The sequence below is a fragment of the Lemur catta genome, chromosome 23 (genome assembly GCF_020740605.2).
Source record: "Lemur catta isolate mLemCat1 chromosome 23, mLemCat1.pri, whole genome shotgun sequence".
In the NCBI taxonomy this organism is placed as follows: Eukaryota; Metazoa; Chordata; class Mammalia; order Primates; family Lemuridae; genus Lemur; species Lemur catta.
Window position 1 is genome coordinate 21,208,289 of NC_059150.1, and position 16,175 is coordinate 21,224,463.

Below are 16,175 nucleotides of genomic sequence, written 5' to 3' on the forward strand. Positions count from 1 at the left end.
TACATTTTACAGGCTTTACAATTCAATAGAAATTAATTTCAGAAATTAAATTCTAATTATCTTTCAGATTGTCATGTAGCATTACTTGGTGTTAGATCATTTAACAATTTCTGGAAATATATTACCCATAATGAAAAACATATTTGGGACCATCATAACAGTTCTTTTTATGTTTTCAGAAATATAAATCCATTATTTGATTTGGTTGAATGTAAACTTTAACTATCTCTAAATTATTTACTTAGATTTTATTATGAGAACTTAAGTAAGAAAAAAACAACACTAAATACTAATTGAATATCTCTCTTCTCATCAGTTTTTTCAATTTCTTATTGCATAAAATTATTACTAGGAACATTTAGAAGCTTGAGAATCTTCCATCACAGAGATCAATTGGCAACCTTGGGTTACTTTATTCCAAAATGTAATTTAATATGATTTTAAATAACAACAATGGATAATAGGTTGATCTACTAGATTCCTTTTGGCCACAAATCCTTTTGTGGGGAAAATAAAAGCATCTAAAAACTTATGACCCCACTTCTTTTGAATACTGAGAGTTGTTGAGATAAAAATCTTTAGCTGGATAATTCTGTTAATCTGATTGTCTCTTGGGGTGATGAAAGAGCACTAGACCAGGAGTCAGGGCACATGAGACCTCTATTCAGGAATCATGCCTTATTTCTCTCTCTCTCTCTCTGTGCTCTTTTTCCCCCAGCCCCCATATAGCAGTGTATCAGTTTTTAAAATTGAATTTCCTAGACCCTTTGTATTTATGGACATCTATGACCATAATGGAACATGTTTGCTATGGACTGATGCTTGAATCACCAGATGCTTGGCATTGCTGATAGGGATCGGTGTGAATGAACTAATGTAAAATTTAGAGTTCACTGGAATTATCCCAGATGTAATGATATTTTTAGGGCTAGGTGCCTCCCACTTTCCCTATACGTGGTTGGTTCAGTTCTTCACTGTCTCTCATATCACTCCCTCCTCATCTCCACTGGCACCACCCTCACCCAACTCAAATGCCTAAATTTAAAATCTTCTTCTAATGGACATCCTTTCTTCCAGTTTTGTTTTCCCACTCTAATCCATCTTCCATAGTGCATCCAGGCAAAGTTCCCCTAAATATTGCTTTAAATATGTCCATTCACTCAAAACCTTTTTGTGCTTTTCTGATTACCCTAGAATAAAATTTATACTCCTCAGTCCTCTACAAACTGACTCCTATGTAATTCTTTTAATATTTAATTCTCAATTTTACCCTCAAAAAGCAATGCAGGGAGAAAAAAATAAAGAAGTTTCCTTTCGATATATGAATGTTGTTTATCTTAAAAGAAAATGATATTCATACATCTTTTCTTTATTCATGTTTCCTTAACATAGGTAACCAAGTATTTGACCTTACTGTTAATATTAAGCCTCTATCTCTAATTCTGAATTAAAGGCAGAGAAGCTTACAGATTAATTCTTCTGTGCCATAAAGTATTGTTGATGGTGCTAAATTTTATATGTCAAACTGCTGTGAGATAACTTGGGGTATCTGTGTATGAGTTATGAATTTTCTTAGTATTGAATTTCTCAAAGAAGTGGATAGGTACCTTCTTGTCCTGTCTTTACTTGCCAGCACTAAATTTTTGATGGCCACTGAACGTTTTCTCTGTGCCCATTCTACCTTCAATGGAGTCCTCTTTCCTACTGCTCTACTCTAGCCCCTGCTTCTCTACTTTCCATCCCTCCATGATTTGCCCATTACTTGAGTCACAGAGGCATCCCAACTGCCTCCCAATGGCATCATTCTCATTCTAGTTCTGTGTTCCCTACCTAAATTGTAACCATAATGTGAAGCCCATCTCATAAACCACCAAATTATTTCTGATTATTGTTGGTCTCTTTGTTCTGCTATCTTGTAGAACTAATTTTTTTTTTGCCACATGATTTTGCTCTTAATCATGATCAATTTCATGTGTTTAGTTGGTTTTTTTTCCCAATCATATTGTATATACTGTGAGATACTTGCTGCCTATCAAATATATAGGAAAAAGCAACGTATTTTTTTCCCGTCTCCACACATCATGCTTCTCTCCATCACCAAATGTGTGGGAATTTTTCCCCACGCACTAAGCAGTTTTCCAGCAGGCACCCCCTGGGTCATCCTCCAATTCCATTCCATTCTGAAACAATGTACCTGGAGTTAGCATCAGATCCTACTAGTGGAAGGCTCAGTCCCACAAGACTGTCCCCCACTTCAGATATCAGCCACAAGTCCAGGCTGTGACCTGTGCTTCTGCCTTACCAGCTATAAGTTGGGGTTCCTGTAACCCACACCTTAGGTTTGATCAATTTGCTGGAGTGGCTCTTAGAACTCAGAGAAAGCTCTTTACTTACAGTTATCCATTTATTATAAAGGACATTACAAAAGACACAGATGAACAGCCAGATGGAAGAGATACACAGGTCAAGGTATGCGGAAAGGGACAAAGAGCCTGACACCATCCTTCAGGCTCCTCCATGTGTTCAGCTATTCTTCATATGTTCAGCTATCCAGAAGTTCTTCGAACCCTGTTCTTTTGGGTGTTTATGGAGACTTCATTATGTAGAAATGATTGATTACATTATTGGCCATTGATGATCAACTCTACCATTAGCCCCTCTCCCCTCCCTAGATTTTGTGTGTATGTTGGGGGAGATACTGAAATTCCCAATTCTCTAATCCTGTCTTGGTCTTTCTGGTGAGTAGCTCCCATCCTGAAGCTATCTAGGGCCTCCAGCCACCAATCATCTTATTAGCATACAAAAGACACTGTTACCGCTACAGAGATTCCAAGGATTTGGGGAGCTGTATATCAGGAAATGGCACAAAGACAAAACATGTATTTCATGATATCATACTGTCCTCTTTGGAACCCATAGTGCCTTCCATAGAGGGGGAAAAACATAATTGTACCCAATAGACATATATGAATATTTCTTAATCACTGAATTGACCTCCAAGTAACAATAACAGATTATAGGGAAGACTTGGGTCACTCACCTTATCTATCGGTTTACATATTAACTTCAATGGGTTGCTTGAATCACATCAGCAATTTTAGATTTCGTTATGTAAGTATTTTGCAATCGTAGCACATGCCAGCGTATTACTGCTTACATTTAAAACAATATTTTATAACAAAATCTGGTGATTATCTCATGAAAAATTTATAGAGTTGTTATTTTACAAGTATTATTTAAATTAGTTCACCCTAATTTAGAAATTATATCATGTGAGTGAGTTCTGCAAAATTTTGCTAAACAGGCTAAAGTAATTTGTCACTTTTAAGGTGATACAGTGGCTACTAAATTTTCAAATGTCTGTGCTGGTCAGGCTTATGAGTAAAAGTTAGAATAAGTGGGAGGGGATATTTTTGTATACATGATGAGCTTAAGGTTTTGTTTAAAACAAACTGATTTCCTATTTATCCTGGCAACAAAAATAATTTTGATCCCATTAGCTGCTCCCTTTTTAAGGCTGAAGATCAACACAGGAATCCTGGTTCAATTTGAACATATTCAGTATATAGCTGACATCTCCTCCCTAATCACTTGCTGCCACGTGGAAATCAAAGAGCCACACAAAGCCTCTTTTCTCCTTAATGTTAACCATGTATGAACATGAGAAGTATTAATTTGTCTTCCATGGTATCAGGAAATGGTAGATGTTTGTCATCAATTAGTCTGTCACCAGAGAGAATATTGGAATAAAAAAAGTAATTATTTCTCAACATGGTTGATGAACTCAGTCTCTATTGACCAGAATTACTTCACTAAGAATCAAAATAACATTATTATAACCACATGCTCATTATATCATCATAACTCTTTTTTAACAAGTGCCAAGTGACATAAATATTAGCATGTTTTTTTCTCATCAGTAAAACATGGAAAAAACTAATTTTATCTATTTTTATTGAAATGTCTAATAAATTTTAGCTATCTGGAAACACCTCAAATTTCGGAATTAAATAAGATATAATAAATACTATTTAAAATAGAAAATAGGGTGTGTAATCTAAATAGACTATCCAAATGTGAAGACTATGGTGATTAAATTTCATTTGTAAATGTCTAGATAGTACATATGCATAGATATATTTTCAATACTATACTACTTTATTCTGTCATTCATTATCATACTTTGCTATATAATGAAATTTTTTTTGTTGTTGTTTTTGTTTTTTTTTGAGACAGAGTCTCACTCTGTTGCCCGGGCGAGAGTGCCCTGGTGTCAGCTTAGCTCATAGCAACTTCAAACTCCCGGACTCAAGTAATCCTACTGCCTCAGCCTCCCTGAGTAGCTGGGACTACAGGCATGTGCCACCATGCCCGGCTAATTTTTTCTATATATTTTTAGTTGTCCAGCTAATTTCTTTCTATTTTTAGTAAAGATGGGGTCTCGCTCTTGCTCAGGCTGGTCTCAAACTCCTGAGCTCAAAGGATCCACCCGCCTCGGCCTCCCAGAGTGCTAGGATTACAGGCAGAAGCCACCATGCCCAGCCATGAAATATTAATAATAGTAAAAGTTACATATTGCCTACTATGTGCCAGACATTGTTCTAAGCATTTTATGTTATGAAGTTAGCTAAGCCACGATAACCCTGTTAGGCAGTTACTATTATTATCCCCATGAAAGTGTAAATAGACCACCATGGAGCTAGCCAGGTCTGCATTTGAATCCCAGCTCCATCTTTGAGTGACTTTGGGCAAGTTATTTAACCATTTTGAGCCTTAGTTTATCTGTAAAATGGCAATAACACTTCATAGGATTATTGTGGAAAGTAAATGACGAGTCTAGAGTTAGATACCTGGAACATAATGGGCACAATAAATTTAGCCAAACTTCCTAATCAGTGAACTGACTATAAGAAAGATTTAGTCCCTAATTTTACTTAATATACTTTTCTATACAGTATTCTGTGAGATCTTTGATGGCATAAGTGGTCTGAAACACACTCAACAAATGCTGGGTACAAAAATGAAAATACACAGAAATTTGCTCAAGTACTCTGACTATATCAGTGGAGACCAGTGGTGAACAATATTGTAAATTGTTGCTCAGGTGATTTAATCATTAGCATTATCTGATTAATTTGTTGGTGATAATTAAATCACCTTGAATAAAAAGTCCTTAGGTCTTTTTTTTTTTTGAGAAATCTCCAACTAGAGCCTACATGAAACAAATCAGACCCAACTGACAGGAAATGTGCTTCCTGAGTTTGTAAATGTTGGCAATTTCCAAGAGAGTTGGGTGAGATTTTTTCTTCCTTAGTCTTTGTAGGCAGTGCTCATGGCCGCTTATAATCCATTTTTGCCTACCTTACCGCTAATAGTGCATTAAGACACCCAAGTCTTAAAGTAATGTTTATTTTTTATTCTTGATATCATGTATATCTATGTTTAATTATTTTAAGTGATTGGTGAGACATAAACAACTTATGTCTTTTGTTTTTGTTATAATTAAAAGATAAAAAATGAATTAATGCCTTCCTACCTGATAGAGTGCCATGTTTCCATTGCTTCAGCTAATAAAAAGCAAGTTGTCATTGATGATGATAGTATTGATTGTTCGTGGTTGTGGTGGTCGTGATGATAACGGTGATGATGGTGATGATAATGGTGGTGATGATGGTGGTGGTGAAATGAGATTGAAAATTTCAAGTAAAAAGGAATCACTTCTCCCCAAAGCCTAAATTGGACTCTGGACTTCAAAATCCAAATTTAGAACTATTTTTTCCATCAAAAATGGGGTTTTATATTATAAATCAAGAGATATAGTTTTGGTTTGTTCGTGGGCAGGTGATGTTACTTCACTGATGATGTTGAACTGTATGAACCATATGAACTATATTGTCCATGTTCTTGCTACATTAAAACTACTTTATTAAAATGAGGAATTTTTCCTAGGAATTCACAAATTAGTGTTTGAAAAAATTATAGTGAGGTACACTACATCATTATTTAACCTGATTAAGTAAAAGCTGATTAATTTTAACTATCTTTATTCAACTGTTGTTTGGTGGAAATCCAATTTTACTTCTCTATGTTTGTTCTTGTTCTTTCTAAATAGCTTATCATCAGCAGGAATAATCTTTCTGAGGGAATGGTGATGTTCTCACCTTCTGTGGGATGATGTCATCCCATCTGTGTGTTGCACACAGACTTGTTTCGTGACCCTGAGCAGCACCCTATATCCAGGCTTTATTTGCTCAGTGACTTCTTAGCTCTCTGCATCCTGGTTTGGATAACTGGCATTTATTTTCACTTTGATATTTGAACTACGGAGCTTACCAATGGGATTCTTGCTGGGAGAGATGCCAGGCCAATTCTGGAAGGCACCAAGGTTTGGACAAAAATCCTGAGAGCTGCCTGAATCTTTGCAGAAATCCCATGTCAATATGAACTAGACATGAGATGCATTTTATTTCAGGAAGGTGAACTGAATAAATGCAGTTATTCAACAAATTCCAAAAAGAAAGAACAGTTAGTACTACTCAGCCATAAAAAAAAATGGTAAACTAATACCTTTTGTAACAACCTGGGTGGAACTGGAGACCATTCTTCTAAGTAAAGTATTGCAAGAATGGAAAAACAAACACCACATGTACTCACTATTAAACTGGAACTAATTGATCAACACTGACATGCACATATGGTAGCAAAACTCAACAGAAATCAAGCAGGTGGTGGGGGGGAGAGGATGGGTAAATTCACACCTAAGGAGTAAAATGTACACTATCTGGGTGATGGACACACTTATAACTTTGACTCAAACTGTACAAAAGCAATTCATGTAACCAAAACGTTTGTACCCCCATAATATTCTGAAATAAAAAAAGAAAGAACAGTTCATTTCCCCCCCTTATTCTCTGAAGATTATTTGCAATCCCCCTACAGCATGTGTAGTTCTTCAGCATTTCAGAGTTGATGGACTCCAGATGGAGTCACAAGTTGAACTTACTGGCCATGGCCACTCTGCCCTTGACCTCACACATTTCTCTAGCCCTGTGTTCTCCAAGAGGAATCCATGGAATAATGAAGCTATCAACCAAGTCCACAGGCCGGAAAAACTCTTCAAACATTAACTTCAAAGACTAGATCATAATTTGAAAAACACGATGTAAACAAGAAAAAAAGGTGGGGGGCAATTGTAAGCTGCTAGCAATCAGGCACTAATTAGGTTCCTTCCCTTGTGTTGCTGCTGCATTCCAGCAGTACCCTTTGTGTCTCTTTCAAATGTATGGATTCCTCAGGCGAATTTTTCTTAGTAAAACTAAGCCACAATTGGCAGACTAGCTTATAGTAAAGATATGCCATCCAGATATAACTGGCTAACTGAATTTCTCAATTTCATTTATTATAAAGACCTAATTAAATGGAAAGCAGACAGCATGTCTGGTTCATCAGTGTATCCCTACAAGTCAGCACACTGCCTGGCACGTAATCATTGTGCAAAAAGCAGATGTCATTGAATGAATTCATTTACTTCTGTTAATATTCATGGACTTTGTCTGTTTCAAACACTGTGGAAGTGAATTTATTTTTATCTTATTGAGTGGGGATATTTACATTAAGAGAATTATTTAATATTTCTTTGATGGTACCTTCTTTGGCTATTGATTCTTATTGTGTAGCAATAGATGTAAAACATGTGATTGATTAAACCAAATATATATCAACATCCCAGATTTTCTCAGAGAATTATTATTTTCTTTTGGATACTACATTCTCAATTTAAGGTTTAATTTTCAAGTCTTTTTCTTGCCATAGAAGTGGAATGCAATATAAAATTTGAATAATTGATATTTTTTGTTAAGTTCCTGTAGAGCCATGGGCATAGGTTAAATGACCGGGATAGTAGGATCTTGAGAGGGACTGGCAGACATTACAATTTAGAGGCAAGTTACAGTTTAGAAATGGCCTGCATTCCATCCACAGTTTTAAGTGTCTTTATATACAAGTCATTGTACAATATGCAAGGGATGTTAAATGCTAGAGAATAATGGAATGTATGACATATGGAATGTGGCATAAAATGGAATTATTGGCATAATATGAAATGTGGCATAATATTAAGACATGGTCTCTGACCTCAACAAAGTTATGATCTAATAAATAAAAAGAAAGATCAGTTTAAAGAAAGCAGAGAGCATAGTCAGAACAAGTTGTGGCTCCAAACTGTCATTCCCTGTCTAGAAAGAGCCAAAAGCCCTATCTGGAGACTTTGCCTGGAAAAGTGTTTATTTGGAGTTCCAGATTAGCAGACAGAAACAGTAGGTCAGTTGGTGGAAACTTCTAACATCAAGATAATTGACATTTCTCTGTATACATTTCTTTTTATTTGTAGAACCACCCAAAGTCACTGTGATGCCCAAAAATCAGTCTTTCACAGGAGGGTCTGAGGTCTCCATCATGTGTTCTGCAACAGGTTATCCCAAACCAAAGATTGCCTGGACTGTTAATGATATGTTTATCGTGGGTTCACACAGGTACTGGGTTTGTATCATGTTCTTTGCTTTTATTGAGTGAGAAAAATTGATGAAATTTCTGGGCCAAACTGATCTCTGACCAAATATCTAAGATTAAGGGAGGTTTGATCAAAATCCACAGCTTTAGATTTTTCTAAACAGTTTAGGAAATGTCAAACAAATACACCAATAATGAATTTATAGAATTTGAGATTATTAAATCTTGAATTCAATAGCAATGATCAAGTGCTTTTCTGTACTCTCAGTTGCAAACATAACATTATAACACTTGGTTTAGCTTGAGTAATTGAAATGGGGATAATAAACTTTCTGTGGGGTAAAATAACATTTTTAACAAATCTATTAAAGGCATTTAATAGAAAAGAGAGGGAGAGGCAAAGGTCAGAAGAGTAGCTCTAATTAAAGTGTGTGCAGACATTCTTTGTAACTACTTTTAACTTTTGCCGTACTACATTACGAAGTATTTATTCTACTGGATGCTTTTAAAGACATTCAATACTCACATGTTCAGACAGTGCAATAAACATCTGGAACATAAACAACAAAGTTTCCAGCCATTGGGTTTCCATTACTCTGAGTTTGGTATGAGGAGGAGATCTTAGGTATGATCCAGCAAGCTGGGCAGGTTTTATTCCTAGACTCACTGCTGACTCGCTGTGTGACATGAGGCTTTGCATGGCTCAGGGTTTCATTTGGAGGAAACTGTTTAGCATAGCAGCCCACCACACAGAGCCAGATTGCCTGGGTGCAAATTCCAGTTCTTCCATTTACTAACTCTGACTTTGGTCAAGTTGTATAACTTCCTTGCTGCTCTGTAAAACAGAGATAGAAATAGTATCTAACTCATTGGGTTGTTAGAAAGATTAAAAATATTAATAAATGTAAAGTTTATTGTTGTTATCATTATTAGTATCATTATTATTATTATTACATCTCTGCTTTTAAAATGATGTTAATTATTCTTACAATCAGCACTAAAAATGTAAGTTTAAATATTTGAAAATAGTTAAAGGAAGATGCAATAGTATGTTGATACTGCTATTATGGGATTTTCAATTTTATTTTTTGTTTTTTATTCATAGGTATAGGATGACCTCAGAAGGTACCCTATTTATCAAAAATGCAGTTCCCAAAGATGCAGGGGTCTATGGTTGCCTGGCAAGTAATTCAGCTGGAACAGATAAACAGACCTCTACGCTCAGATACATTGGCAAGTATAATTAGTTTAAAATGCAATTAAAATAAGATGAATATTACATCAAGCTATGTAATAGTATCTTTTTGAAAATTAATATTAGTAATAAGTTATACCTAGTATTATAATTTATGATTCATTTCACATACTGATTAAAGATAACATTGCAACTAATTTAAGGTAAAAATGCAGAGAGTGAAAAGCTTCTTTAGTCAACAGAAATCAAGGAAGCTTCCAGGTTCTAGAAGAGTTCCAGATTGTCCAGTGTTCTATCCTACTAATCTTTCCATGGTTCATGTATTCTCTGAAGTATTTCACTTTTAGATTAATAAATTCTGTATCCTTTCTAGCTTATCTCAACTTCCATTGTGTAATTTCTACTTATATTCAAAACTGTGTATAATATTATTTTCTCTTTTCATCTTCAATTTCCCCCTCCAAACTTAAACATTTTTTGAAACTGTAACTCATGACAATTATTCTATAGAATATTCCTTTTAATTTGGTCTTTCTTAATTAGATAAAGGATAAAGATATCATATGCTTGGATCCAGGTTATAAATTGTGAATAATTAATGGCCTGCAATTCACCCTTTCACTTATTCTTATTTGATCTCATTCATAGTAAGATAGTAAAACTGTCAGTAGAGACAAAAGGATGAAAAGAGCCATCAGAAAGATAGAGAATTGTAGTTGGAGTGTACAGGTGAGGGAGGGAACAAAAACATCACAAGTATTGAAACTGAGAGCCTAGAAAGAAATGGTATCATTTATAGAAATGAGGAAGGCACATAGTAAACACATTTAGAAGGGAAGATGAGCTCAGATTTGGAGATAATTGAATTAAAAATGTTCACAGAACACCCAGGTACAGAAGGAACAAATAGTTGGGAATGTAGAACAAGTGGATGAAGCAGAATTTTACATTGCATTGTAGAAACAAATTTTGGTTCATTCACATAGAAGCCAAAATATTCAACACATTTATTTAACTTATTAAGCATCTCTGGGTATGCAGCAAGCAAAGTGCTGTGCTAGAGACTGTGGAGTGTAAAATTTAAAAAATGTTATGTCATGTGGTCTTTACCTTTCAAGAGCTTACATAATAAAGGTGGATACATAAAGAAATGTAAGACAGACAGGCAAGTACTATGGTGGGAGGTTGGTGGAGGGGAAGACTAATTCAGACTGGAGAATTTGCAAAGATTTCTCAAAGGAGACAGGATTTAAGCTCATTCTGGAAGAGTGAGTGGGATATGAAGAGTTGTGCCACAGGGTATTTTAGGAAGAGGAAATAGCTTTAGCAAAGGCAGGAAGATGGGAGAGTAAGATGTGTTATGTTTTGGGCTACTGATGGAGCTCTGTACTTTGTGATAAATGAGGAAGTATAATGGAGCGTAAGGTTAAAAAGAAAGCTATGCCCACTTTTTAACAGGGTTGTTTGTTTTTTTCTTGATGATTTGCTTGACTTCTTTGTAAATTCTGGGTATTAGCCCTTTGTTGGATGTGTAGCTTGCAAATATTTTCTCCCATTCTGTAGGCTATCTTTTGCTCTGTTGATTGTTTCCCTACCTGTGTGGAAGCTTTTTAGTTTAATCAAATCCCATATATTAATTTTTGTTGTTACATGATTGCCATTGGGGTCTATGAAAAATTCTTTGCATAGGCCTATACCTAGAAAAGTTTTTCCTACATTTTCCTCTAGAATTCTTATGGTTTCATGCCTTAGATTTAAGTCTTTTATCCATCTTAAATCTAAGGCATCAAACCTTGAATTAATTTTTGTGAGTGGTGAGAGGTAGGGGTCCTGTTTCATTCTTCTGCATGTGGCTATCCAATTTTCCCAGCACCATTTATTGAATAGGGCTTCTTTTCTTCGGTGTAAATTGTTGTCTATTTTGTCGAAGAGCAGTTGGTTGTAGGTAGATGGCTTTATATCTGGGTTCTCCGTTCTGTTCCATTGGTTTATGTCTCTATTTTTGTACCAATACCATGCTGCTTTGGTTACTTCGCCTTGTAATATAGTTTGAAGTCTGGTAATGTGATGCCTCCAGATTTGTTCTTTTTGACAAACAACATTATTAAAAAGTGTGCAAAAGACATGAAGAGAAGCTTCTCAAAAAAAGAAAAACAAATGGCCAATAAACATATGAAAAAATGCTCAATGTCATTAATCATCAGGGAAATGCAAATTAAAACCACAATGAATATCACCTTACTCCAGGTAGAATGGATTTTATTAAAAAGTCCAAAAACAATAGATGCTGGTGTGAATTCAGAGAGAAAGAAATGCTTATACACTCTTGGTGGGACCACAAATTAGTATAACCCTATGGAAAACAGTAAGGAGATTCCTCAAAGAACTAAAAGTAGACCTACCATTTGATACAGCAATCACACTATTTGGTGTTTACCCAAAGGAAAAGAAGACTTTTTGTCAAAAAGACATCTGCACTCGAATGTTTATTGCAGCACAATTCACAATTGCAAAGATGTGGAATCAACCTAAGTGCCCATCAATTCATGAGTGGATTAATAAAATGTGGTATATGTATAGAGTACTACTCAGCCATAAAAAAGATGAATTAATACCTTTTGCAACAATCTGGATGGAACTGGAGACCATTCTCCTAAGTGAAGTATCTCAAGAATGGAAAAACAAACACCACATGTACTTACTATTAAATTGGAACTAACCAATGAGCACACATGGGCACAGAGGGAAGTAAAACTAAGTGAAAATCAAACAGGGGAGAGTGGGTGAGAGGGGAGGGGCAAAACCTACCTAATGGGTACAATGAACACTATTTGGGTGATGGGCACATCTGTAGCCAGGACTGAAGCATTACAAAAGCAACCCATGTAACCTAAAACATTTGTACCCCTTAATATTTTGAAATAGAAAAAAAAATGAAAGCTATGCACCAATACATGATTTTTAACAAATAAACTATGGAATTTGGAAAGCAATGGGAATTACTGAAGATTTTCTAGCAGGGGAGTAACATAATCTTTGAGAAGTTACCTTAGATTTGTTTAAAACTATCTCAGTTGAAATTTGGAAGTCCTAAAATGTACAGTTAAAAGAAAATGTGTGAGTGAACTGAACCATTAGGCAAGAGGAAACAATCACAGCAAAGGAGAGAAACTGTATAGGTGTATTTACCATACACAGGGGAAAAGATTCAAAACCAGGAGACTCTACTTTTAAAGACACAAATTTTTGCCTTGGAGTGCAAATATCTCTCTGTAGTTAGACATGAATATCCTTAAAATCACATAGAAAATGTTATTAACAAATTTATCTGCAATTGTGTTACCCTCAAGTCTTGGTTTAACCATCTGGTTTATCATCATTCCTCTTTTGACTATATTTTTATTATAATTATCCCTCTCTCTGTTCCTTGAGTATTATTTCTGTAAGAGGTATTCAGCTTTCTAAGCTTTTTCTTTTCTTATATGTCTCTTTTTCATAAAGACCTTTTAATTAATTTCCTAAATGTTTTGGACTTTGTTTTATCATAATTATTTTTGGTTTCAGTCCTTATTTTTGCCTGATATCCTTTTTGACCTTGCTAAGTGATCTTTTCATCACACACATCTATGTGCACATGTATTAGAAAAATTTCTTTCTGTTTATAAACACTGAAGTAGCCACAAGCACATAAATTCTGATAGATCTTTTTATTGGTTCATTTAGTAAACATAAACAAGGTCCATGTGGTCTCGTGCTAGATGCTAACTATTTGCACATTTGCTCTTTTCAGAAGCCCCAAAGTTGATCGTAGTTCAGAGTGAGCTCTTGGTTGCCCTTGGGGAAACAACTGTCATGGAATGCAAAACCTCTGGTGTTCCTCCACCTCAGGTTAAATGGTTTAAAGGTACATTTCTTAAGTATGTTTGTATCTGGTTCACTTAGTTTTGTTTTTGATTTTTAAATGATTTGTTAAAAATTTGTTTTGGTGTGTGACTTAGCAGCCCCATAAAATGTGTTTATGATCTCACTGGAGACGATAGTTCAAAATTCTGAACTCTAAATTTCAGGATTTGACATCTGGTATGGATTACAGGACTGTGAAAATCAAAGCAGGAGAAGTTCAGCTTGCTAATCCAGCTGAACATTCTCTTTGTTAGTTTAGGATTGTTTCCTGTAGAAAATTGTCCAAGAATACTTGGTTAACATTTAAAATAGCTTCACTGATTTTAGTTCACTTTTTTTAGAGGTGATGGCTCTCACTAAAAAGCTTTCTAGATTCTCAAGGATGCTCAAAGAGATACATGGAAGCTTACAGGTAATTGAAATACAAATGTATTTATTAGTCAGCTACTTCATGCATGGTAGATGCTAGTATCAAGTATAGAAATTATCTTTCTATATTCGTGACATAAAAATTACACCTCTGTGATTCTTTAATAAAATAGCCGTAATGTGCCACTTGGCCATAGTGAGAATATGCTTGGATCCTGGTCCAGGCTCAGATGCTGACAGTAGATATCTGTGTAAAAATCCCTGCTTCTGCTTCTGTTTCAGTTCTCCCAGTTTACAAGAAAAAGAAAAAATCCTGTAAACACCCTTACTGGGAGGTTGCTAGGATTATTGAAATGCTGTTTGCAAAATACTTTTTAATCTTCAGATGAAAAATGCTAAATATTACAATGCCCTATTGTTATGATTCTGTTTGTTAAATCCCAGACATTTCCATAGCAACAGGTTGATGTCATAATCACAAAATTATGAATTCACCTCGGGTTCAAACTCTTAGGGAACATGAGGTGAAAAACAAAGGCTTTATGTAGAAAACAAGTATTTTTAAATAATATAAATCAAAAGCAAGGAGGGAAACTAGAAAATAATGTCATTTTCATGGTTTTCCACATTAAAAGATTTGTAGTCTTCATATTTTTTGCTGATAAGAAAGCATTTTTGGGTTTGCTCCTTAATCAGATTCCTATCATTAAAATAAACTAATTTTATTTAAATACTTAACTCTCTAAATTGCCAATGAAATGTATGTCATTTTTGGATTTACATTATAATTAAATAGACCCAGAAAATGTGTTATAGAGATGGCATTTTTTAAAAATTTTAAATGTCATTCAGTAGTTCATGATTAAAATACAAATTGAGAAAAGTTATGTACCATGACCTGTATATGGCAGAGTCACACAGAAAGTCTTTTATTCTCCCACATTGGTGCTACTCTCCTGAATAAGTTAGTCTCCATGCCTGTCTTGACCCCACAGATAGCTTGGAAACTAAAGGAGGAGGCAGAGAGTCATGTAGCCACCACACAGAACATTCTAGAAATTCACTACCTATGAGGTTTTCCTCTTAACCATAAATATTACAGTTCAGTGGGTCCAGTAAATAACATACCATTTTTCTGTCCAAGTTATGAACCAACAGAGATAGAACATAAGCATTAGAGACTGATTGACCATATTGCAGGACATGTTTCTGAGGTTCATCAACAATAGGCCGAGCTGTCCTGGACCCTAGGATCAGGCCAACGTATCCCCCCAGTCACAGGCAGACAAGGGATTGCATAAGTGGAGTCAGAATCACCAAGAAAGAGCAAAGGTAGAGGACAGACTCTTCCACATGCAGACTGGCTCCAAAATGGAAGGAGTTGTGGATAGGTGGGCCTTCCTGTCCCATCTCCTCTGAGGACAAGACACCAGAAAGGTTAGGAAAATCCTACCTTATGGAAAGCATAAAGATGGAGAGAAAGAGTTCCTGCCTTCACCATAAGAATAACTTTTTCTTTATACCTTTCTTCTGGCAAATTCTGATTGAATAAAATTGGTGTTTGAAAGAAAAAAAAACTATATTTCATTCAGACTATCAGAGAAAATGGATTCCATAAATATAAATGCTGTCTGGAAATTTTAGATCTTTTATTTTTAGAAATGAGCCACATAGAGTGCATTCAAAGAGGAATCAGAGACACTGTTAAAATCTTATTAAAATTTTCTGGTAAAATATTTTTAAAAATTGGATTTATTTATTTAGGCTGGTGGTTCTTAAAATGTGGTTTTGAATCTCTGGGGGTTCCCATAATTCTTTCAGGGGATCCACAAGATCAAAACTATTTTCATAATAATACTAAGATGTTGTCTTTTTCATTCTCATTGTCTCATAAGTGAATAATGGAGTTTCTGAAGGCTATATGTTATGGGATATCTAGTAGGGTGAATGCAGAAGCAAATTTGAACCCTCAGCTATCTTCTATTATGCTAGACATTAGGCATTATAGAGATTTGCAAAAATGTGAAACAATGCCACACTTCTCATTAAATTTCTCTTGTTTTATAAAATATAATTTTCTTAAATAAAATATGTTCATTATGTTAAAATGTCATGAGTTTATTATAAAATAAGTGAATGCATATGTTTTTAAATTTCTTGGACTGGTTATTAAAATGCTAAATACAGTACAAATAAATAT

At 35.0% G+C, this 16,175-nt stretch overlaps 1 protein-coding gene across 1 annotated transcript in view; it reads left to right on the forward strand.

Moving 5' to 3' along the window:
- The window catches only part of HMCN1 (hemicentin 1), a 404,331-nt gene that overhangs the window by 185,854 nt on the left and 202,302 nt on the right, over positions 1–16,175 (forward strand). The window contains exons 12-14 of the mRNA XM_045536051.1: positions 8,390–8,531; positions 9,614–9,741; positions 13,494–13,607. Coding sequence (XP_045392007.1) covers positions 8,390–8,531; positions 9,614–9,741; positions 13,494–13,607 — 384 coding nt within the window. The remainder of the gene's footprint in view (positions 1–8,389; positions 8,532–9,613; positions 9,742–13,493; positions 13,608–16,175) is intronic.